Genomic DNA, 25865 nt, shown 5'->3' on the forward strand with positions numbered 1-25865 from the left:
TCTTCTATGCAGAATATCCCCCGGACCTATCAATATGTGTGTTTGTCCTGGACCAAGCGTTGTCGGTGAGGGCGCTACAGGAGATGGTGATCACTGACCAAATAGATCAGGTAAGTTCACGGAGGGATGGGGGAGGGGCGCCCCAGGCCCCCTAAGCTGCACCATTTTGCAGAACTTTGACATTTAGAGGCAGAATAAGCTGTTGTGAATAATTAATTTTTTTCAGGCATTTCTTCCAGTATACAATAAGATGTTTTGTATGCAGCCCAGAGGCTTCTACACACAGAGTTAAGCCGACTTGGTTTCAGTTGGTAGCAAACATAAGGTATATTCTTTGTTTTGTGCTTGCCCAACAAAGCAGTTTTCACCATATTGTGCCCAACTGGAACCGAGTTGGCCAAACTTTCCTGATCAATCGCTCTGATGCAGCCTGTACAAGTACAGTTACAGGCTCTGAGCCCGCATGGCTAAAGTATCACATTTTAAATCATATATGTTGGTCGCAATTTGAAATGATCATCACATGTAATTGAATCAATGAATTGCGTCATCACAGATGATAATTGAAGTGTTGTGCATAATGTCATGGTCTAGCGGATACATCACTGGACTGTGGGTCACATCGTCACATACAGTACGTGTCCAATATAAATGTAGCTATTTTTTTTCATTATCATTATAATTACAAATAAATTAATAAGAATAAAAAGAGCTCTAGTAGGAGGTGAAATACAACAAAATAATGTGGCAAGATAATCTGCCATTTTTTTAATGCTGTTCCACATGGCATATTGGGCAAGTTAGCAATTGCAATTTGGAGATTGGAATAAGTTTGGACTTTTGCTAGTGATATATTTATTAATCATAAGAATTGTCTGAGAATGTGCTTACAACATGAATCTTGGATGTAATAGAGAGAAAAAGAAAGGATGAGGAGAGCCAAAGAGAGAGAGAGAGAGAGAGAGAGAGAGAGAGAGAGAGAGAGAGAGAGAGAGAGTGTGTGTGTGAGATAGAGAGAGAGAGAGAGAGAGAGAGAGAGAGAGAGAGCTGTGGGGAAGAGGGGGGGGGGGAGGGTGAAATGAAGTAAGGCATACAATGTGTTTTTATGCGGATATGATGTAGAAGACAAATGCCTATCAAAACAGAAGTATTGGAATATATTTCAAATGGAAAAACATGCTCAAAATGTGACAAAGGCTCCCGACAAAGGAGATGAATATTACTATTTATAAATGCTCGTCGTATTTTCAAGCCTGCGAGCACTTTACATTTTACAATAGTGCACAGCATCTTCATCAAATGGCAACAAGGGCGTAACATAAAGAATGATTAGAGACTGACATTGAGTTGTTCAAGTTTTTCTTACGTTCGTTACCTCAGTCACCATAATGATAGATGAATTTTTATATCTAGCGCATAATGAAATATTTTTCAATGCGTATGTTGTGATGGGGCGTGAATTTTTGCTACCAACTGATGTTGTAGATTGTTAGCTAGCCGTGCATGAATTGTGTTTAAAGAATGTGTTCATGGGCAAATACAGTAATACTAGATGATGTTTGATATATCTTTTGTCGATTTTCTCAAATAATGTGCATTGTTTGCAATTTGCATTGGAGATATGAAGCAAAAAAAGTTGTTCTGAACATGTATTTCATTGATTAAATTGAGACTCTCATTATCCTGTAGACGAATTTCCCGCTAAGAAGTAGCCGATTCTTCTTGGATGATTTGAATTACTTAGTGAAGAAGATGTTTGTTATACTGTTTAAGCTCACATTACGGATACATGTACATGTACGTGGCAAACTGTGGTTCTGTAGAAATTTCATTGATCAAATAGAGACTCGCAGTACACCCAGAAATCTCCTATTGGCCGCTGTCTATATTTTCATCTCATCTCTCTCTCCCTCTTTCTCTCCTTGCTTTTTCATCTTTATTTCTCTCCCTGATTCCTTGCAATCTTAATCTCTTTTCATCTTCCTCCTATCATCTTTAACTTTAAGGCTATCTCCATCCTACCTGTTGTCCTCTCATGTCTCTTTCTCTCTCCCTTTCTCTCTCTCTCTCTCTGTCTCTTTCTGAGTGTCTCTCTCTCTTTCTTTCTTTCTCTTATCATTTTTTATTTCTTTGATTGATACTGTTCTTGCTTTCGCCCTCATATATCTCTTTCTCTTTCTCTCCCACCCCTATCTCCAGGTCATCTCCATCCTAGCTTTTTCTCTTTTTCTCTCTTTCTCTCTTTCCCTCTCTCTTTCTCTATTCTACCCCTCCTCTCTTTCTCTCTTCCACCCTCCCTCTCCCTCCCCCCTTTTTTTTTGGGGGGGGGGGGGTTGAGTTGGATCCTTGCAGCCATCCTCACTTCTCTCTTCTCCTCTCTTGCCATTATTTCTTCCTAAATTGTTCTCTCCAATTCTCTCTTAGTCTTTGGATCATCTTCCTCATACACTTCCCATTCATTTCCATCTCTCTTGTTCTTTCTCTGTATCCAATATTCTCTAGACCATCTTATTGCATCCCCATTCTTTTCCTCTCTATATCTTTGTATCTCTATCTTTGCTTGTCTGTCTCTCTCCACTATTTCTCCAACCTGTGGTACATCTTCCCCTAGCATTCTCCCTTCACTACCATCCCTCCATCCCCCGGTCCCCCATTTCCCTCATCTTCTTTCCATCCATCTTCCGTTTTCATCCCCACTCATCTCTCCCTACCATCTTCCTGGATTAAGGGGGATATGGTCGGGAGGCGGCAAGACCACGTACAAATTAATTTTCCAGACATTAAATTGCTATTAGTGCGACATCCATCAGGCTGTGTTACAAGGTTCGGTTCTTGCGCCCCATCCAATCCAATCGGGTAAACACCATTCTCCGGAGCCCCGCTCTGCGGCGTAGACGACTGACCTTTCGCAAGAATCATTTATTTATTCGTCTGAACTTGTCCTTAATGTCTAGGGGAAGATCATCAGTTATATATCGATCCATTTCTTCAAGAAGAGGTCTCTGTGAGGAGGTTGACGACTGCTTGATAAATGAAATGATTTCATTTAGTGTCTTGGTCCACTTGAGTGTGATTTGCTGAGTAGAAGAGCAGAGTAATTGGTGGCCATTGTATATTTTCCTGGCCGAGCTAAAATGGAATGATGATTTCATTAACATTTCTTGAGAAATATAGACCTTTTATATCACTGCAATTTGTTGTGCCACAGAAATCATCTGCAATTTCAGGAAGTAATCTATTGGATTAATAGATATCATTTTTTTTAAAGAGATAATTTCAAATGTCTTTAATTGTTCAGACAATCAGTAGTTAAAACAAATGTATTGTGACATTTGACAATGACAACGATTTAAGAAGTTTTCAATTTATATTTGACTTTATACTCTGGTATTAATAAAAACATTTATGACTTAAAGTTTGCATGAGTGCCTTTGATAACCATGGAAACAACCTTCCTTCTACTTTATAATGATGACTCTCAAGCCAAGGGTTGAGGGTTTGAATCCCAGCCAGGCACTATTTGCTCCTTTGGCAAGACATTTATACACATTTGCCACTCTTCACCCGGGTGTATATCGGTACCTGGCAATCGCTGGGTGAATCATAGTTGTCATCATTATTACTTGTATTATTAATAGTATTTTTGCATCATCAACATCATCATCATCATCATCACTGTTATTATGATATTCTTCTACCCCCTTATTTCATGGTTCAACAACTAAATTTATTATTGGTAGACTGTTTGCTACCCTGTCAAGTGAACGATACTTTTATACCTATTTTTGTAACAGAAGAAAATCATAGCATTTCACTCCTCTCTGGGAATAGAAAAGTACATTATTATACCGAATTTACCACTCGCAACATGTAGTGAAGAGATGGGTTTGATACATGCTGTAGAATCTAAACCCATCTCATAATCATATAATAAATGATATCTCAATCCCTGCCAAGAAGACGGCGGAATTGACTCTCAGTGCAGAATGGCCAGCGCTTCCCGACGTGTGTCACAATCCCCTTCAGATTTGGATCAAGATGTGAGAATGTACGCCTTTTGTGAGAAATTGCAAACGGTTCTTTGAGGTGTGTGGCGTGCCGGGTGTCTTTTCTGAAGAAAATGCCAGCCGTATCTGTTACACATGAAACGATATGTGATTCAACACAGGCAGCCAGGCTTGAATGCAGGATGACTTTTATTTTTCTCTTGTGCCAATTCTTCCTTGATGAGAGAGGGAGAGGAGGAGAGAGGAGGGGAGATAGAGAGGGGGTGGGAGAGACAGAGAGAGAGAGAGAGAGAGAGAGAGAGAGAGGATGAGAGAGAGAGGGGGTGAGATAGAAGAGACACAGAGAGTAATTAGAGAGAGGAGAGAAAAAATAGAAAGATAAAGGTAAGAAGAAATAGAGAGAGAGGAAGAGAGAGAGAAAGAGAAAAAGAGAATGATAAAGAGAAAGAGAGAGAGAGAGAGAGAGAGAGAGAGAGAGAGAGAGAGAAGAGGGGGGGGGGGGGGGGAGAGGGGAGGGGAAGTAGAGTCAAATATCATTCCAGTATTAGTTTCTGTCACGTTGCATTGCAGTGGGGGTATTCGAGGAGAAAGATATGAGATAAAAATGATAATATTTGCAATCTCTTCTCCTGGGATCAGAAAGAAAGAGACCAGAATGCTAACATATTGATGCCCAGAGAGCAAGCAGACAAGTGTTTGTAGCGATGGTGAGATGCCACAGAAGTAAGAGGTTAAGAAAGTGGAGCAACAAAGTACCACTTTATGGAAATAGAATAAGAAGCAAGGGAACAATTTTGTTTTGGATATTTACATTTTTATGGTGTAAGATGATTTGTTGTTCCCAGGGGTGAAATCACTTTGTGAGAGAAATTGTCTATCAATCATTGGTCATGTATAGTTAGCATTCTGCACAATGGGTGTTAATAGTTTTGAAGTGGATTTTGGTAGACAAAACACATTGGTGTTTTTCCCCCGCATAATTTACTGTGTTTCTTCTCATTCATAGTGCTGCATATTTGTATTTATGTTTGTTTTGTTTTTTTGGCCTACAAATCAAATGTATTAGTGATTGATTGATTAATTGAAAGAAAAACAAAATGGAAAAAATCATACTTAACATACATTTACAGTTAACAACTTAATTATCCATACCCTTAATACCAAGTTTTTGAGATTTTTGAACACACTCATGTTTCTTGAGAATGTTGCATGTTAAAGCATACATCTAAAGTTATTCAACAAAGGCCCTAAGTCCACCTTTCATTCTTGAGTTAAAAAAAAAAAATACATCAAATTTACAAGGGGTATGAATAATTTAGTCGTCTAAATATCTTTAGAAGAAGAAAAAATGGAGAGCGAATTAAAGAGACAGAAAAAGAAATGCAGTGTGGACAAAGTGATTATTTAAAGGAGAAATATGACCCGAGAGAAAGAGAGAGAATGACAGCAATAGGGAAAGAAGTGTGAGGATAGGGAGAAAGTTTTAGAAAAAGGGAGAGAGAGAGAGGGAGGGCGGCAAGATAGAGAGAGGGAGAAAAGTTTGAATGAGAGCAACACTTTGTAACATCAACATATTTGAAGTAATAGAGATGACAAGCCAACTGAATCATCACCCTTGCCTTTATCAGGTTTTGTGAAAAATGAAAGAAAAACTCTTTTTATGCAATTGTGTCAAACTCTCCATTTCCTCCATACCGTTTCCTTCTCTCACTCTGCCACCCATTATTCAACCGATACTGAAAGCTCTATAATACCTCTTTGAACGGTGTCTTTCTATTACCATAGGCCTGTCCTCATAAGCTTGAGTTTGCCAAATAACCCGCTATTTTAAATATCCCGATCTCAAATTAACCAGTTGACTTGCGTCCTTATCAGCCCCCATTTGCAATTAGCGGGATATTTTCTCGAGAAAATATCCCAAGAAATCTTGGTCTTGTTTCCGAAATAGCAGGCTAATAAGCGCCTGTTCTAGCTAGTTTTTGATGAGCGTATCAATCTGGTAAAGACGCAATTTCGAGCTTCGGTATTGCGATCTGCATTCAAATCTCGACTTGAGAAATGGTGGAAAGATGTCCCAGATAAATATGATGACAACCCCAACCAAAGGAAACCATAGATAGGAACAACAGTCTAAAGACTGAATAATCCTGGATCAAGTGAGTCAAGTGAGTCAAGTGAGTTAATATCCCAAGTCTGAAAATAGCGAGTTATTTGGCTAACTCGAGCCGATGAAGACAGGCCTCATGACGTTTATGCTTCCGTCCCAGAGGAAGGATTGCAGTGTACGTTACATTCATGAATTCATCAGACTCTCCGTTCTAATCTACTGCGGATGTGAACCCACTCCGAGTCAAAACCAAAGCAAAGTTGAATCAAAACGGTGATGGTGTTATCTAGACGATATGTGTAGGTGTGGAAACGCATCTAGATGGATAGCCTGTTTGCGTGAAGGAAATTTAGACGAAAGTTTAACAAAGAAACGAATAAAGATATAAATGTTGAAACATTACCAGTTCAGACAGAGAGCATGTTCAGACAGAGAGCATGTTCAGACAGAGAGCATTTTCAGCCTAAGGAAAGTTAGATGACAATTTCATAAAGAAAGTTATACAAATAAAGGTGTTATAATACAACTAGTTCAGACGGATAGCATGTTCACACCGAGGAAATTTAGATGAAACTTTCATAAGGAAACATATAAAGGTATAGGTGTTATAACACAACCAGTTCAGACAGGTAGATGTTCACATTAAGGAAATTAAGATGATATTTGCGTAACAAAACATATAGCAAAAGGGGCAAACACAATAGAATATACATCATATAAAGAAACGTCGATTTAGAAAATGATTTTCCTCATATGCGATCTAATGCTGATGTGAATGTGTTGCTATGACAAAAACAGATAATTGTTTCTCAACTTATCTACTGAAGAAAAAGAGTGGGGTTGGTTTTGGCATCTTTTGTACTTTTCCATGGTTACAGCACAGTGTTATGAATTTTGTAATTCTGAGGTTTTTTTAATGAGAAGGAAAAAATAGAAAATGTAAATGAGTGGCAAGAGACAACACAGGGGTAAACATAGTGGTGTATTGCAAATAGTGCATAGAGTACACATTATCCTTTGCATATATATACTTGCTGATTCATATCAGGTCAAATTCCATATTAAGACATGTGTCTGTTCAGAGCCAGAAGGACATTAACTCTGTGTAACATGACATGTGTTAACTAATACCCTTCTTGCTCCAAACAGACATTATCTGGATTACAGAACCGTATGACATTTATTTGTATTTTTTAGAGAAATAATAGGAGATATAATTCCTTTGAATATAAAGCTTGTAAAATATTCAAAAATGTTTAAAATCCCACAACTTACTTTGCTTATTGCTTCTCAATAAGCCTAGTGTTGCCTGGGCATGAATTTTCAATTACTTTTTTTTCTTAAATTCAAAGGTATTCCTCTTTCAGCATTATTATGTTGCTTATATGAAGAATCTGAAGAACTTCTAGACAGAAAGCCTTTTGTGCACAGCAGCTCAACATTTTATTATGAAAAGGATTAGGCCTCCCCCATGTTTATGGCATTTCACATTTATTTTTTTCTACACAAAGTAATGCAGGAAAACTGTGCATTATTGATGAGATTTGTGACACTTTTTCTGTTTATTGCTTGTATTTGCAACAGTAGTTGATGTCAATGACCCAAATTTGTGTGTACTCCACGTGGAACAAACCGGCTCGAGGCACCGTATTTCAAATGAATTATTTGGAAGGGCTTATTGTATTTTCAAATGTCAACAACGGAATGGCACAGATTTAGAAACCTAGGCATCGTTTCATGAAACCGTCATAAGTACAAGTTCACCGAGATCCCATTGAAATGCATTTTAAACTTGATACACGTATTTGAATGGGATGTATGTGAGCTTGTGACTTAAAATGGTTTCATAAAACGTTGCCCTTGTTACCATTTTATTACCTACTTGGGATATGAAATTGCATTGTGAAAATCATGTTATTTATGAATTATGATATAACCCAAACATTAAAGGAACATACTTTAAAATGACAATGGCATAAAGAATCCTATTTTTGTTGGTGCTAATCACATGTTAGTTTTACTTGTACATATCATTTTACCATGCTTTCATTTTTGGGGTCGTAGTTAGACTTTGAAAATATAAATTATGAATCAAAAAATTGAATTGGTTGAAATTTACCATTTTACCATACTATGTGAAACTTTGCAACACAAAATTGATTTGTGGATGGCAAATTTATGTTAATACACTCCCTTATCTTGATATTTCTTTGAAATGTTGTTGATTGATGTTTTTAACCTTTTTTCTTATCATTTTTTGTTTGTTTACAGGGTGGGCAGGCTGGTCACCGCACTCTACTCTATGGTCATGCTATTCTCCTGCAACACTCTCAAAGCTCCATGGTAAGTATTTGATGATTGATGGTTATAATAATAATAATAATAATATGTCTTGTTTACCCAAGGTAGTCTCATCAGTATTCATACTGTTCTCCCTGAGGGCCCTGCAATCATATTATTACCCCGGTCATCGGATTCAGGCTTGATTATTGTTTTACCTGAGTGCTAAGAAAGCATGTTTATGCTTGTAAGTATAAGCAACTAGGGGACCGAAGGCTTTAAATGCTCTCTGAGGGGCTTGGTAATGAGGATTAATACCTTACCAAAAAGGATGAGTGCAACGACTTGGTGTCGAACTTGGGACCTCTCGGTTACAAGACCATTGCTCTGGCACTGAGCCATCGCGCCTCTTTGAATATATATATTTATATACTATTGGTTGGCCTTAGTGTGAATACAAGGAAATACTGGTCAAGTTAGGAGGGGGGGGGGTAGGCATGTTTTGTATGCCAAAGGAGGTGTAGATGCACTTTCTTTGTGGATTTTAGCCATAGAGATGAATATTTCCTGATTTTGCAAAAAAAATTGTTAGGAGCTGTTTGGTATCCTCTTGGTTTAAAATTTCATAATAAGTCTTTATTTCAGTCTTATACCATTCTCACCCAACTTCATCTAGTCGATACAGTTCAGGTCAATATCCCATAGTTGAATCCTAACCAATCTGATTGACCCCAACTTTTCCAATTCCAAGGAATTTATAACGTTCTATTCTTTCCTGTCCAAAGCAAGACTATCTAAATCAAACCAAATTTAATCTATAATCTATTTAAATCCAACCCATCCCAATCCATTTTTTAAATCAAATCAGCAAATCATCAACCATAATTCGTCAAATTCAGTCCAATCCTTTCCCATCCACCTTCATTAAAATCAATCCAATTCGATTCTATGTCATTTTTGGTCAGTCAAGCTAATCTTTTGGTCAGTCAAGCTGATCTTTTGGTCAGTCAAGCTAATCATTGGTCACTTCACAAGGAAGTGCATCTGAAGGAGAGACATCACCGTTCCCCTTTACAAGCTGCATGCATCTGCAATGGCAGGTGATGTGTGTCTCTCAGGCATGCTTTCATAACGTTTACAAACAAGAGTGTCCTGTTTGAGACAGGAACTGGCTGCTCCCCCATTGACCTGTGAGGAGTGGAAAACGGCCAGCCACTTCAAGATGAAGTGCTCCGAGTGTTTTGCGCCTAGACTGGAAAAATCTTTTCTGAGGGCCACTTCCAAGCGTGGCACCTTGGGGTTATGGAATAATGCTGTCCCTTCGTCCTTTCTTCCTTCCTGTCCTAGTAGAATGTTAGAATATAACTTATCACATTGTCATTGATTCAATTACTATAAAACTTGAATGTGTTGTGAGTTTGTAATGTTGGCCATTTTGCCACGTGAAACTCTTGCAAATTTGCAAACTCTCATGTCAATACACTTAAGTGAGGCTCCCCGCAGCATTAAACCTTTTGAATGTCACAAATTTTTGTGAATCTTGACTTGTCAACAAACTTTGTGAAAAATTGATACACATTAAAAAACGTATTCTTTAGAGTATCTGTCAAGAACATGCAAAATATACATTCATTTCTGCATTGCAACTGTTTCTGAATCATGGAATCCGGAAACGCAATCGATTCCTCAAATTACATTTGAATAGCCTTTTCAATATTCTGTTCATTGGTTCTATACACACTAGCATTTGTAGCATCTATCTAAATTCCAAATATTTGATTGCGATCAAAGTGACAAGGTCCGAAGTAAACACACAAAATCACTTTGATTTTTTATGACATCTGCTGAAGTCCGCACCTTTATAACTCTCGTAGACAATCACACGCATATTATGGGTAGTCCCAAACAGCTAGATGTATTTATTGATGTATCCCATTGTTAAGCTTGGCCGTTATGATTTAAGAAAGTGCCTTTCTTTATAAAATTTATGCTTTACCGGTAGTTGTATTAGACAATTTCAAAACAAAATTAAATTAGTCTGTTACGGATAGTCATATATAGACTATCTGATACAAAGGAATAAGAAGGAATGTGATAAATATGTACAAGTCACCATCAGCAGAACAGACTAAGAATAAATTTAATGCAATTACAGAGCGTAAAAAAGAGATGGAGAGAGAGAATATTATAAGATCATTTTACCTTTTGGATATTAGTTCCGTCTACTAGTAGCAGTTAGAAGAAGAGAAAAAGAGAAATTGAGAGAAATTGAGAGATGCTGTATTTTTCTTTTGAAATTATCATGATAATTCATAACTACCATTATATACCTCACTTAAGAAATCCAGCCATCTGATTGGTCGAATTGCATTCATAAACTTCAACTGTTCCTGTAAAATTCCCGGTAACCATGCATAAAACATTTAATATTTTTAATAACCATGGTTATTAAAAAAATAGGTCAGCCTCCATGGTTACCCCATAGGTTTACATGTTAAAAAATGGTTTGAGCGATCGAGGATACCGTATGTGTGCGAAGGATTGGTCGGTAATTTCAATACAATTGAATCTCGATCGATCTTACCGACAATTTTATCTTGCATTGATGACATGAAGACGAAAATAAACTTCCAAAAACAAAAAAAACAACATCTGCCGATAGATCTTGATCTAAGTTCGTGCCAATATGCATTGCAAAAGTAAAAGAAGGGTGCTTTTGCGAAGCATTCATCACGCCGAAGCCGGTTTCAATCCATTTTAATGTATATATTGTACAAAACTGCCACGCATGTGAACAGTGCGCGATGGCCGAGTGGTGTAAGGCGTTGGTGTAATATTCATCACTCATTGTACGCAAGGGTTCGACTCTCACCTTCGACAAAAAAAAAAAAAAAAAATTATTATTTATTTTTTAGTCTATTTTTTTTCGGCATATAAAAGTATTAATGACTGCTTTAATATTCGAGAAATAGTTGTTTTCATACGCTCTCGGGAAGGTTACAATTGGGCTATTCCTCTCGGCAAGCCTCGGGGAATAGCACAATTCTAACCTTCCCTTGAGCGTAATAAAACAACTATTTCTCTCAAAGCAGTCATTAATACTATACTATTGTTTTAGAGAATATTATATCCATGCAGCTGAGAATCTTATGGATAATATCATCAAATAGAAATAGAAAATTGTGTTTGAAAATTATCAACAGCTTCAATACTTACAAAACAAATATAAGACTATCTTCAGAGGATCCTTTGTTATTTAACCTTGCAAGGAATAGGTTCTTTCATGACAATGTATAATTATAGCTCTAATGATAGTAAGGAAAATACTTTTTCCACTTAAAATGTGTCAATGCAGAAAGAGGTGATAAATAAAAGTTTAATGGCAAATGTGTTTCAAACATAAATGTATCTTCTTTTTAATTGTTTTTTTTCTTCCCTTTTTGTTAAATCCAGCATCTTGCCTGTCTTCCAACAAGTTCCTCTAAAGATAAACTTGCCTTTGATGTGGGGCTTCAAGAATCAACACAAGGTGAGTGTTTGAAACAATCATTTTCTATTTAGGGGATATCCCCTTGGCTGATTCATGGCCTTAAGAGATCAACAGTTTATATAGCTAGGTTGACATGGGAGTCTGTAAACTTAAAGTGTAGCTTGTGGTATCTTGACTTCAAGATTATCTTATAGTAGAGGTCAGTGCGGATGTGCTTCAAGAATTAACAGAAGGTGAGAGTTTGAACAATCGGTTTCTATTTTAGGGGTACATCTCCTTAGTCGATTCATGGCCCAAGAGATCAACAGTGTATATAGCTAGGTTGACACGGGAGTCTGTGAACTTTAAGTGTAGCTTGTGGTATTTCAATTTCAAGATTATCTTATAGTTGAGGACTGTGCGAATGGGCTTCAAGAATTAACACAAGGTGAGAGTTTGAACGATTTAGGGCTACATCTCCTTGGTTGATTTGAGGCCCAAGAGATCAACAGTCTATATAGCTAGGTTGACATGGGAGTCCGTAAACTGTAAGGCATTGTTTAACAATGTTTCCAGTTTTACAAATCTGAGATGCATGGCCCTACGTGTTATCAGCGTCTGTGATATGGTGTTATATTGAAGCCTTAAAAAGTTGCGCTTCCAAATGATCATAAAGTGCCTCAAAAAAGTAAAAAATCTTTGAGTGACTGGTTTTACCATACTCATTTTCCCCAATAGCCTGTAGTGTTATAAAATTTCAATTTTTGAAATTTCGAAATCCAATCATAAATATCTTGATAATCAGATGGGCGATTGGCTTGTAAACGTCATGGGATTCCTGACTGACCTAAAGGTTTCTAATTATAATTGCAACATGAGCTAAATTTAGGATTTAGTTTAGAATCTGTGAAAAAGATACCCAATCCCTTTAAGTGGGGCATCTCGGTTGATTCGTGGTCCAAGAGATCAACAGTTTATATAGCTAGGTTGACACGGGAGTCCCTAAACTTAAAGTGTAGGTTGTGGTATCTTGACTTCAAGATTATCTTATAGTTGAGGACTGTGCGGATGCCCTCGCAGTTTTAAAATGTGGTTCACATGAAGTTTTAAATCATGAGCAATCTCTTGCTGCTGTGTTTTATATGTTTGTTTTGGTTTTTAGTTTTTTCTTTTTGTTTTAACTGTAATTTCTCCTATGATTGTTTGTAAAAATGTGATTATGAATGATCAATGAGCAATCTCATGGCTAACCTGATAACTATGAGTAGAGGGGGTCCTAACTCAAAATTATGTGCCCTACGAATTCAGTACACTTTTGAGATTTTGCCAGTTAGTAGATACGACTGCTAGTTTGCTTGATCTGTAGTTTTGATATTCAAACGTGTGTTGTTTTACCCATTAACTTGTGAATGATTTCATTGCCATAGGCTTAATTCAATATTTAACATCCAGAGGAAAGCTTCTGAATTTGTGATTGAAGGTATTATGTCAATTACGAGTTTAAAGGTTGTAGATAATGACAATTTATGTATATCTTGTACCTACCCAGCTATCAGCAGACTTTTTGTTTTGTTGTTTCTAATATGGCGGCCCTGTTCTAGAAATGATTTCATTTCTAATTATGTTTAGCTATTACTTCTGTGTTTATCATTCTGAATTTATATCTATCTCTATATGAGGTGACTTTACTTGTAGTTTATATTGCAATATCATCCATCTGTTGCCAATTTCAGTATTTATTTAAAAACAAAAATTATGATAATTAGTCAATGGATTGACACCTATCTTTAGAAAGCAATGAATTGTACAAATCTGCTTAGGTAGCTATCTTTTAAACTTTTAATCTTTCATTTTTATTAAAGATGGATTATAATTTTAATTTTTTTTCACCTGTTAAAACTGTTGCAAATATGATGGATAGTCAAATTTAATCATTTAATCACAACCTTGAGAATTGTGCATTTTTCAAGAGCAACCATATTTGATAATTCTTACAAGTTTCTAGTTTTACAGTGACAGCTTTGTGGCTAGACAGATTTATGATATACATTTGCTGTATTTAATGAATATATCAGACAAACAAATGTGTAATTGCTAATGATCTCATGAGAGCGAGGTTTACAGATGATGAGATTTATCACACATCTTTGCTGTGCATGATGAAGATATTTGACATGCAAAGAGAAAGGTGCTAATGATTTAGTGAAAGAAAGTTTTACAGATAGTAAGATTTATTGCATACATTTACTGTGGTTTATGAAGATACTTGACATGCCAAGGCGTTTAGGTGCTTAAAATGTTCATGAAAGTTTAGTTTTATAGGTACTTTTCGTCAGATTTCTTAATATAATTGTCTTTGGCTTTTTGCCTTGTTTGATTAAGGACATTTGACATATAAAGGTGTTTGGTGCTAACAATATCTTGGAAGCAAAGTTTATAGATGATGAGATTTCTTACATTTTTTGCTTTATTGGATGAAGACTTTAGATGCTAATGATCTCCCAAAAGCAGGGTTTGTACATAAAATGAGATTTATTACACATCTTTGCTGTCTTTGATGAAGATGTTTGACAGGCAAAGGCGTTAGGTGCTAATGATTTTTTGAAAGCAAAGTTTACGCGAATCGAGAAATATCACAGATCTTTTCTGCGTTAATCCAGACATTTGACATGTAAATACAGTAAGGACTAATGATTTCATGAAAGCAACGTTTTATAGGTGCATATTGTCAGATTTATTGCTGTAATACTTTAGCTGTGTTTAATAAATAAATTGGGCATGCAAAGCCAACAGAGGCATTGCTGTGCCAGTGGTCTGCTGCAAAATCATTAAAAGGTTTAGATTTATCATCTTTCTCTGCTGTGTTTACTAACAGTACGGGACCAACAGATAACCAACCAATCAGTCCATGAGAAATGTAAACACACTTTCGCCAGGATAAGAGTTGTGGGTTATTTATTAACCGTTTCTCTCGGAGCTGTTGCCTGCAAACATTCTGTGCCGACTAATGCTCGCAATGCAAACACAGGGGAATAGCGTATGAAAATGATATGTGTTTTTAATTATTCACAGGTCCTTCATTGAACTGTGTGTGATGTGATTAAGGATACAGATGTACTCTGTAGTAAATAGTATGCAAGCATTTATCTTCAGAAACAGTGGTTATTTTCAATTTATGGATAATACACCAATATTGTTTGGCTTCGTATTGATGATCATGTCTGATTTATAGGTGCATATATAGATAGCTAGGGGTTTTATAAATGCTAGTTTAATTTTCTGCTGTATTAAAGGAATCGTTTAACAGTGTTAAATCTGAGATGCACAGCCCTACGTGTTATCAGTGTCTGTGATATGGTGTCATATTGAAGCCTTAAAAAAAAGATCGCGCTTCAAAATGATCAAGAAGTGCCTCAAAAAAGTAAAAAGCTTTGAGTGACCGGTTTTACCATATTCGTTTTTCCCCAATAGACTGTAGTGTTATGAAAGCCGTTTGGCAAACGCAAAATTTGATTTCGATTTTCAATCATAAATATCTTGATAATCAGACAGGCGGTCAGCTTGTAAAAGTCATGGGGTTCCTGAGGTACGACAGGTTTATAATTGAACTAAATCAAGGATATTTTTAAAGGATCTAAGACAAAGTTACCAGATCCCTTTAAGCAAGACATTGAATCATATGAACTCCCGCTTATTTTTATTTTTATTTTTATCAATTTAAAAAATAAGTCATTATAGGAAGATACTTTCATCTAAAAAGCAATTTGGTCTGGTTGCCTGTAGTGAAATTGAAATCCCTCATATGAATATAATTTTTGTTTTATATGTAAATTTCATTTTAATATTACCTGCAGGACAATTTTAAACAGATCCTACCAAACAATACACCCAACAATCATGGCAATAAGCTTCTTTTGTAATTCTGATTGCTACATGTATATTTGCAAAACATTTAGCACTCCCTCGCAAATATCGCCAGCCCACAAGAGTTTTGGCATTGGTATTAGAAATAGTGGGGTTATCTGTGCTCAAGGGCATTGCCAGTCAATTTATAAAGGGTGAGGGGTGGGGGGGGGATGTCAAATAGGGAATTTATTGTCAAGGTAGGTAAAAATACCCTCTGTGTCATTTTATTTTATTTGCTAGTAGGGCCAAAAATAGCTGAAATTTGCAGATGGAAACGTTTGAAAAAGGGTGTTACAATCCTAAGTTCCACCTCTAATGAAACCGTAATTATTTGTGAGCTTTAATTTTTTTAAGAGGTTGGAGGAGGGGGAGAGAATTTATACCACCATGTTTTTCTTTTAATATCATAAAAAGGCAGAGATTTCATTTGATGTTACATAAATAATGTTATATGTAGGTTTGCTCAGGTTAAGAGACTACAGCTTCAAGTGTTTTGTATACTGCAATCACATTAACTCATTAAAGCAGGTTTCCAAAGAGAGGCATCCAGGTGGTTTTTATATTAAGATTACATTCACAATTACCATTTCCAGATTAATGATCTTCCACTCGAGCTCAAGAGATGGCAAAACTGACAATGGGGCGTAATAAATCATGCAGTTATACTCATTCATCAATTCTAGGTACACGATGACAATGCTATGTTGATGTGCAGCGTACGTACAAATATGCATCTGAAATGCCGCAAGGTAATGAAAGTGTCATTGTCGGACAGGCGAGCGGAGACGTGTTGTTAATCACATCTATACGTGTTAATTGCAAAGGTAGAACTGCATGATGATGAGGAGAAAATGAGAGAATGGGGAAAGAGATTAATAAAGAATATTTGTCTCCCATATTTTTAATGACAAAGATTAAAGGCCCACTGCACTACTTGTAGCTACTTGCGCCCTCTATATAACAACCAAAGCCTAATCGGTGACCATTGGTCCCCCATGATCCTCTTTTTCTTATGTTAACTGAGAGCTGAGTTGATGAGATAACCACCTGTCCAGTGACCTTGCAGAGTGCTCTAATCCCTCCTGTAAACTATGGCAGATAAGCTTTAAGATGAGAGAAAAGGAGAGGCTGGCAGACAGACAGAGACAGAGTGAGAGTGAGAGTGAGAGTGAGAGTGAGAGTGAGAGTGAGAGTGAGAGTGAGAGTGAGAGTGAGAGAGAGAGGGAGAGAGAGAGAGAGAGAGAGATATGTTTGTGAGGAGGAAAAATGGAGGATAGTAAAAAATAGTCTGAAATATACTTACCGTGTCTTTACATGATAAACTAAGATTATGCACGAAGAGAAAGAGCATCAGTCATGTAAAAACTTTAAATCAATCATAACAGCTGAGAAAAGAATTCTGATGTAAACAATTAAATGCAAAAATGAAAAGCATTACGATATGATACTCCTAATGATGTAAGAATCATAAAGAGTGAAAAGAGCATTTGCGAAAGAGACAAAAGAATTACGGTTAAATCAGAAGAGACAAATTAAGAGCTGGAGAAAAACAAGAAGATGGAAAGAGACAGGGCGTCGTAGATTCTACCGAGCTTGGGTTCCGTTGCCGTGGCGACCGGCCGTTAAGAGTGGGCATTGAGAGTCAGTGTCAACATCACGGAGATAGAGAGTGACACGTGATTGGTATCTAGGGTCACTACCTGCATGGGCTTGAGTCTGAGATGTTGCATTAGGGTGCGTTCCCATGGGGATCCTGTTTTCTTCTTCCTTTGATTCAGTAACTGGGTGGCACTGAAAACTGCTTCATATGTGGACAGACCCTTCGTGGTAGGTTGCAGATAATGGCCTCGTTCAAAACAAAAACAAAACGAAAACTGGGCAGCTAGTATTCCCATATGCACAGCTTGAATGATGCATTCTGAGACATAGAAAAAATGCTTTCATACTAGATGTTCATGCGTACATGCATGTATGCAACTTTATTCATGCTCACGCTCATCTGCAACATCTATTAAAATGATTTCATAATGGGTCTTTTGTGGTATGGCCTGTGGGGATCTTCAAGATTTTTGAAGGGCTGCCAATTTGACAGTGTATCATCAAAGAATACGTTCGTGCACTTGAAATTTCATTTCTGCATACTGTCATTTATTTTGATGATGATACATTAATAATTATAATAATATAGTAATAGTGATAATAGTAATAGTAGTAATTACAGTGTTGTAGATTGATGATAATAATAATAATGATAATGTTAATAATAATAGTAATAATAGTAACAGTAATAGAAGTAATAGTAATTATATTAATAATAATAATGATAATATCAATACTAATGATTATACTAATCATGATTAAATTAATAGTAATGATGATAACAATAATGATAATAATATTAAAATTAATAATCACAAGCGATCTTCCTACACATCTGAAGAAGGTTGGGGTTACCACAAATAAAGAACTCCTGCAGAAAGCAGCTCTGCTTGTTACTGCAAGACTCTTATTATAAGTACTTGGTCCTAAGGCTACGGATTGTAGCTTTCCCTCCGTATACTAATGAGATAAACACTAGCATAGATCAAGCTGAGATATCGATGATATACTGATAATAATAGTAATGATAATAAAAATTGATGATGATTATATACTACTTCTAATGATACTAATGATGCACATTCATCCTGCAGCTGATAGAACTTATACTATGTTTTCAGGCATTATGGTGCTGTTTTCCTTGTAACTACGCTACTGGAATTCAAACTTGTGCAATACCTGTACTGTTCTCGTGGAGTAATCTAAATTTCCATGGACTGTGACCACCGCCCAAGTCCATCTCATGTAGTCGACTCAATAAGGGTCATGTTTTTCATTAGTGATCAAGTTGTTCAATCAAAAGTCAATTTCGAATAGTTGTGTATATCTTCTTTATGTCAGAATTTAGTAATTTTGTGCTGCAAACTGAAATGTAATGAAGTATCCCCATACCGGAAATGTTGATCTTTGCAAAGCTCGAGTAGGTCATTGAAGGGAAGAAAAAAAAATACATCATTTTTTGGAGCATTTTTAAAATCTACTTCTTTTCTTTTCTTCAAAAGACTTGGTGGCGTTTCATTCATTTTTGTTAATCTGTCTGTCTCTCTCTCTCTCTCTCTCTCTATATATATATGAATAAGTATATATGTATATCTTTCTCCCTCTTTCTATCTTTCTTTCTCTCTTTCTCCCTCTTTCTCTCTCTCTCCCTCTCTCTCTCCCTCTCTTTCTCCCCTTCTTTCTCCCCTTATTTCTCATTTTCTTTCCCCCCTTTTTTCTCATTTTCTTTCCATTGGGACAAAAACAATGCACAGGAGTCAGTTATTGGAATTCTTGCAATAAAAATTGGAAAGAAATAATTTTATTCCAGCCAGCACATATGAACATTCACATAGTCTGGATGGGGTTGGAAGTCATAGATGCACAGGAAAATATGACATTTTGTAGTGAATTTTAAACAGTATCAATCTTCTTCTCGTTTATGTGATTCCTGTGAAAAAGATGTAAGCTTGTACATGATATATGTGTACCCAATTCGAAGTACAGTATGAATCAAGTTGCAGGTAAATGAAGTTCCAGTACAAACAGCATGGGTACTTTATAACAATATGATCATTCTATATAATTTAATAATCATCCTCCCACTCAAATTTTCAAGGAAAGAAATAATTTTAAATATAAGAGCTGTTTATCCCTCACTGGTGTTTTATTGCAAAGCTCCATCTTGCTTGTACTGTATGTCTGTCTGTGCACCAAGCTGTATTTACATTATCATAATGAATACCAGTATGTATAACTACGATCCGTTATGTACATAGAGCTAGCAATGAAAAATACTTAACCTACATCTAAAGATGACATGCATTGGAAATGATGAGCAACATGTCACTGTACTCTTTCATTACCTACCATCCTCACTCTAAGGTCCGTTAATCTTATGACTCGATAACGATGACAATTTCAATGCAAGAAAGCCCAAAAAATCTGTACCAAATTTAAGAAGGTCCACTGTACACTTCCATATACATTGTAAATGGATGATGTCTGCTATATTTATTTGTTAGAAAATGTGTGAGTGCTGTAAAAAAAGGAAAATAGTCATGGAATGTTGTTCTTTTTTGAATAACTTTGATAGTGGTCATGATCAGTGATCTACAATTTGTATTCTGTATGACGTTTGGCTGTGATGCTTTTGCAGTATAATGCTGGTATCATCAAGTTTATTACATTTAGGCCTTACCTCTCCTATTGCACTCGTGTATGTTTATCATTTATTTCATGTTTTGCACAAGTTGTGCCTTGGGCATTTGATTGTCAAGTGGATTTGGCACCTTACAAATCCTATGTATTATTATAGTCACCTCTTGTTCTAATAATTCCTTCATCCACCCGAAGTTTCAATCTTATCAACAATTTATATTGACTTTCATATCATAAAGCCTTTCTTTAAATATTCATGTAGTTTAGTTGAATCACAGGGCTCTACATTCGTATAGTACACCTTGCACTCAAGGTTATGTGTGATATTCCATGCATTTGTGAATGTATAAATGGTCGCTGATAATAAGAATTGTCCATGTGTTAGGTTGCACCTAGCCATGAATAATGTTGAAGCACAGGAAGTTACTCAGGTTAGGAGAGTGTTAGGAGAAGTGTTGGTGATGTATTTAAAAAAAAAAATTTTTGGAGGGGGGGGGGGGGGGCAGGAGGGAAGGGTGTTTAAGGGAGGGGTTTTGGATTTTGTGTAGATAAAATTTTTCTTGTAGAGTATTTCTTTGAGGGAAATAATGATTCTCCTTTGATCTATCTGTCTCTCCTTTCTCTTTCTCTTTCTCTATTTCCAAAATAGTGATATGCAGCTAAGGTAAAACAGTTTATAATTATTATTATTATTGCTGTTTTGTTGTTGTTTTTGTTATTAATATCATTATTATTACAATTATTATTAGCGTTATCATTATTATTATTATTGAAGAAAAACTGCATTGCTCTTGCAATGAACCATATTGATAATTAGACTCAAATGTCATGATTTCCCTCTCTCTCTCTCTATCTCTGTGTACAGGAGAAGCATGTTGGTGGACGATATACCCGGTATCCAAGCAGAGGTCAGAAGGTGAAAAGGTCAGAGTGGGAGATGACCTCATCCTTGTCAATGTCGCCACAGAGAGATACCTGGTAAGATGGTCATTCTTGGAAACAAAAGCCTGTTAGGCTTGTTAGATATTGCATGGTAAACCGCCGTAAAAAAACCGCCACATTTTTTTTAACGGGTGGGCAACCTTTCGTGGGCCACAGCTAACGATTGACATAACTTTTCAGACCGTAGGTCTCATTGTACGCAGTGTAAAGGGAAGGGGACTATCCAGTTTACGATTAAGATTCGTGAGAAAAATTCAACAGCGGGAGAAAAGGGTTGTGATATTTACAAACGTTACTGCGTGCGGAAATTACAAACTGAAATTAACACGGCGAGTGATGTTAATGTCGTACCACCTTCAGATTAACAGCAAACAGTTCTCAAAGGTGGAAGTATTTCAATTTACCTTTAAACCACAAAAAAAAAATCAAAACCACGACACTGAAGAAAAAATATGGGATTAACATACCCACAGGTACATGCAAAATGTATATCACATTTATGTATATCAAGTTCATCAATGCTACTTATCAAGCCCTGGTATTCTACTTGGGGCAAATCAGTTTGCATATCCATCAAGTCTACTTGAATTGATGAGAGGCCAATTTAAGGAGGCATGATGTTAATTGAGACAATTGCCTCCTCATTTTCCAGTAATTGAACTAGAGGTTTCAGAACTTCCAGGTGGGAGGGCTCATTGATATTACTCCACTTTTTACCAATAATTTGTTTTATTTGATCAGTATGTGAACGTCTTTAGAGTAAAGTTCTTTTGATCTTTACAAGAACATTGTGAAATATATATTTTATATGAATATTGACAACATTGGTCATAAACATTAGGGTAAATTTTGACACGAAATGATTACATACACAAATATGCAAGTGAAAACAAATGCAAATTTTGACATTTCAGAGTCTCAGTTATTATTAAGATTGCTATGAATTCTATAGTCAAATGGTATCATTCAGTTGTTTTCCTATTTGAATAAAAAAACACCATGATAAAGAATGGTCATGTGCTCAAGATTTGTCAATTTAAGAGGATTTACTGCTGACCACCTCATTCAGTTTATGAAGTGCCATCAGAATTTTCCTTTAAATAAGCCATACACACTGTACATACCAGTATATACATTTTTCTCTGTATCACCACAAATAGTCTTAGAGCACGAAGGCATTAGGACATGGAAGGCAAATAATTCAAATTGATGTATTCAACACATGATTAAATTCATGCATTCAACACACAATTAAATTCATGCTTTCAACATCAACACACAATGAAATTCTTGCATTCAACACATGATTAAATGTATGCATTCAACACACAAGGTAATCCATTCATTCAACACATCTATAGAAAAATCATCTATTTGAAGCCAGAATTACGTTAACTAGTATCATCTTTACACACAGAGTTAATGCCCTTCTGGCTCCAAACAGGAAAAATTATGTCGGGACCGGGCGCAATCCATGGTCAGATTTTAAACAGCTGCGTATAATTCAATTAGCATACATACAATCCAGCCTTGCGGTCAATATTTGTATGGCTTGGCTGGTCATTTCATCACCTTGCTAACCGGATTTGCTTGACCACTCATGCACTCATGAATGTGATTGGGCTGGGAGTAGGGATTTAACCATATTTGGAAAGGATACTGACTTTGAGCGTGTTGTGGTATTTTATGTATGCATTGCAATGTATTGTGTTGCTATTTATGATGTTGCTGTTTCTTTTGAAGGAGAAGGGATAGGGAGTAAATGAAATTGTAATTCTATCTGTGAGTGGGGAAATGGTAGTATATTGTAAACAAATACATGTATGATACCTTTATTGATGGATGTAATGAATTCTTTGATTTTGAAAAAAATAAACCCTAAAAGTTGAAATAAATTAACGATACCTAGTTCTTTTTAAAATAGGCCTATACTTAAGGCAACAAATGAAACTCAAACACGATTGAAGGAGACATCACCTGTGATAAGAAAAAGAAAAAATGTTTGAGAATAGGTTTTAATTACACAAATAATGAAATGGAAAAACAAACATATAGCAATTACGGCATAATGCACAAAAGAATATAAGAGAAAGGGAGTAAAAATCACAGAGGTTTATTTAATAATCACAGAATTATGAATACTACAAAAAAATTCATAAACATACCTCTGTCAAATGAAAAGGAGGTGCATATTTGAAACCAGTGACAACAATTAATATGTTTGAAATGAAGCACTGTTGAGTTCAAATGAAAAAGATGAAAAATCCAACATCTGGGAGTATTATTATTAAAGGTAAAGATTACTAATGGAAATGTATTAAAGTACATGTCTAATATTTAATCTGGTTTAGGTTTCTAGAATTTTTCCTGTAAACATTTTTGATCAGCTTGAGAGAACAAGAAACGGAGAATCTTGCCAATAGTTGATATATTATTGATGAAATAGTTGGTGTAAGTTTTCTGTTGACGTTAGAAAGTAAAGTATGGAATTTTTGAATGATCCCTCCACTATAGATAAGAATTACATCATTATTGTTATAATTATCATTATTATTATTATTCCCATCAGCATCTATCTGTGGAGAGGGATGACCAGCCCATGATAGTAGTAGCATCCTTCCAGCAGACGCTATGGACCGTCGCCCCCGTCAGCTCAGGCATCGTCAAGATCAAAGCAATGGGTAAGCTAGTGCCACTAAGAAGTGTTTTAAAGCCCCACTGTCCTACTTGTAACTACTCGCTCCCTCTATATAAAAAACATCCCCAATTGGTGCCTGTTGGTCCCCGTGATCCTCTTTTTCTTATGGTAGTTGAGAGCTGAGTTGATGAGATAGCCACCTGTCAGTGACCTGGCTGAGTGCTATAATCCCTTCTGGCCCAGTAGTATTGTCGGTCTTTAAAAGGTGTATATTGTCAGTTTGGAGGCAGAAGGGTGTTAGCTCTGTGTCAGAGCATATGAGTGTATGCCCTTCTTGCACCAAACTGACGATATTTTAACTAGAGATGCTATTAACTGTTACAGTGCCTGAGGCGTTGATTCCTGGATGTATTCTAAGCAGTTAGAGCTGGAAGATTGTTTTAATTTGATATGGGCAGTATTTTGTCCTTCCTGAGTCAGAAGGTATTAATCCCCATACTTTAACACAGAGTAAACGCCTCTCTGGCTCTCAACAGACCATTTCAGCCTGAAGGATGAAATGGTATATACAGGTACAAGGATGATACCATGGACTTTTCTAAACGATTAGACATATAGTTGACCTAAAATATTGTCATCTCCTCTTCACTTTTTTCCCTTACTTCACCAGTGTTATTCTAACTGGTTGATCTGTTGCCTCACTCTACATTTCAGACATGGTTTTATTTTGATGAAAATGCAGCATTTAAAAAATAATAGTGGAATCAGATGTGGCTTCACTATGGCTTGTAACGAAGACACCATTGTACATTTAGATGCATACATGCATTTCATCAAATAGAAACCATATCCGAAATGTAGAGTGAGGCAACAGATCAAACAGTTAGAATGACACTGGTGAAGTAAGGGAAATAAGTGAAGAGAAGACGATGAGACAAGCACTAAAAATATGTGCACTGTTATGGGACATCGTCTGCTTATACTTATTTGGTCCCTTGCATGACGTCACAAATCCCAGCAGTGTTCGGAGAGTGCTTCAAGTGTAAAAGTGGGGCTGTATTTTACCTTTTTTGAAATTAATAATAATCGTTACTTTGAATGTTTCCAAACGGGAAATTTTGATAACCTTGTTTGATTAAACCTTTCCTTATGCAATGATACAAATTAAATCAATATTTAAATTCAATGAATGTCTACTTTAAAGACTTATGTTCTAAAAAAAGTTGAACCTCATGATGGTGTCAATTTTGGTCTAGGTGGAGTTTGATGCAGCATGTACATCTTGGACCTCTGTGTAGGTCATTGTATTGAAATAGTCTTGGGCCAGTAGTCTGCTTCAATTCTAGTAGATAAAGAGCCCTGGGTTGCATTCAAAAGAAGGGTCATGTATTAATCTCCATATCACCCAAACTGGTTTGTATAATTTCAGCGAGAAAATATGGAGACACGGAGAAGGCTTTAGGTAGGTTGTCAAAAAATTGTTCAAAAAGTTTTTTCTATCGGTGGCGGAGGTGGTGGTGAACTGGTGATGGTGGTGGTGTTTATACAAGTAATAGTGGAAGAAAACTATCTTTTGCAGTAGTGTAAATAGAATGAATTTAAGCAGTTACACTGGCAACAATAGAAGGAGATTAGTGAAAGTAGTAGAAATAATAGCATCAACTTGATGAGTGGTAGAAGTTGAAGAAAATGAGCCATATAATAATTGGTCATTAGTTCGATAGACTTCACAGACTTAGTTTGATGGTAGTAACATTAGTTGAAATAAGATCTTGGAAATTTTTTTAAACATCCATTAGGAATATATTTATTGTTAATCATTACAATCCATGATATTTACATTTATATATTTTGCCATTCTATTTTTCACCATTTGAAAATGTATGTATGCACAATCCATGTTCCTTTAATTGTGTCCTGCCAAAGGATATTACATCATGATGCATTGTTTCAATCAATTTTGAGAAAAATTCAATTTGTGTTGGTCTTTTCACATCTACCATAGATGACAGAGATGTCAAGGCATGGCACTAAAATGCAGGAGTAATCAATATTTTGATAATAAACTGGAACATTGAAAGAATTTCTAAACCAAAAGTGAATATAGAAAAATACAGAGAGAAAGATAGAGAGAGGGGGGTGGGTGTGCAGAGAGAGAGAGAGAGAGAGAGAGAGAGAGATAGAGAGAAGGTGAGGGGGTGATAGGGGATGGGAGGGGTATGTAGATGTTGAGTAATAAGGAGTGGTACCTAAACTTGTTCAGGAAAAAAAGTTAGA

General features: G+C 36.2%; 1 protein-coding gene across 1 annotated transcript in view; it reads left to right on the forward strand.

The window, feature by feature from the left end:
- Nucleotides 1–25865, forward strand: part of LOC580223 (ryanodine receptor 2) — a 173182-nt gene that overhangs the window by 14943 nt on the left and 132374 nt on the right. The window contains exons 2-7 of the mRNA XM_030999251.1: nucleotides 13–110; nucleotides 8386–8457; nucleotides 11848–11923; nucleotides 20874–20986; nucleotides 23520–23631; nucleotides 25018–25050. Of these exons, the coding sequence (XP_030855111.1) occupies nucleotides 13–110; nucleotides 8386–8457; nucleotides 11848–11923; nucleotides 20874–20986; nucleotides 23520–23631; nucleotides 25018–25050 (504 nt within the window). The remainder of the gene's footprint in view (nucleotides 1–12; nucleotides 111–8385; nucleotides 8458–11847; nucleotides 11924–20873; nucleotides 20987–23519; nucleotides 23632–25017; nucleotides 25051–25865) is intronic.

The sequence above is a fragment of the Strongylocentrotus purpuratus genome, unplaced genomic scaffold, assembly GCF_000002235.5.
Source record: "Strongylocentrotus purpuratus isolate Spur 01 unplaced genomic scaffold, Spur_5.0 spur5_scaffold_5, whole genome shotgun sequence".
Lineage (NCBI taxonomy): Eukaryota > Metazoa > Echinodermata > Echinoidea > Camarodonta > Strongylocentrotidae > Strongylocentrotus > Strongylocentrotus purpuratus.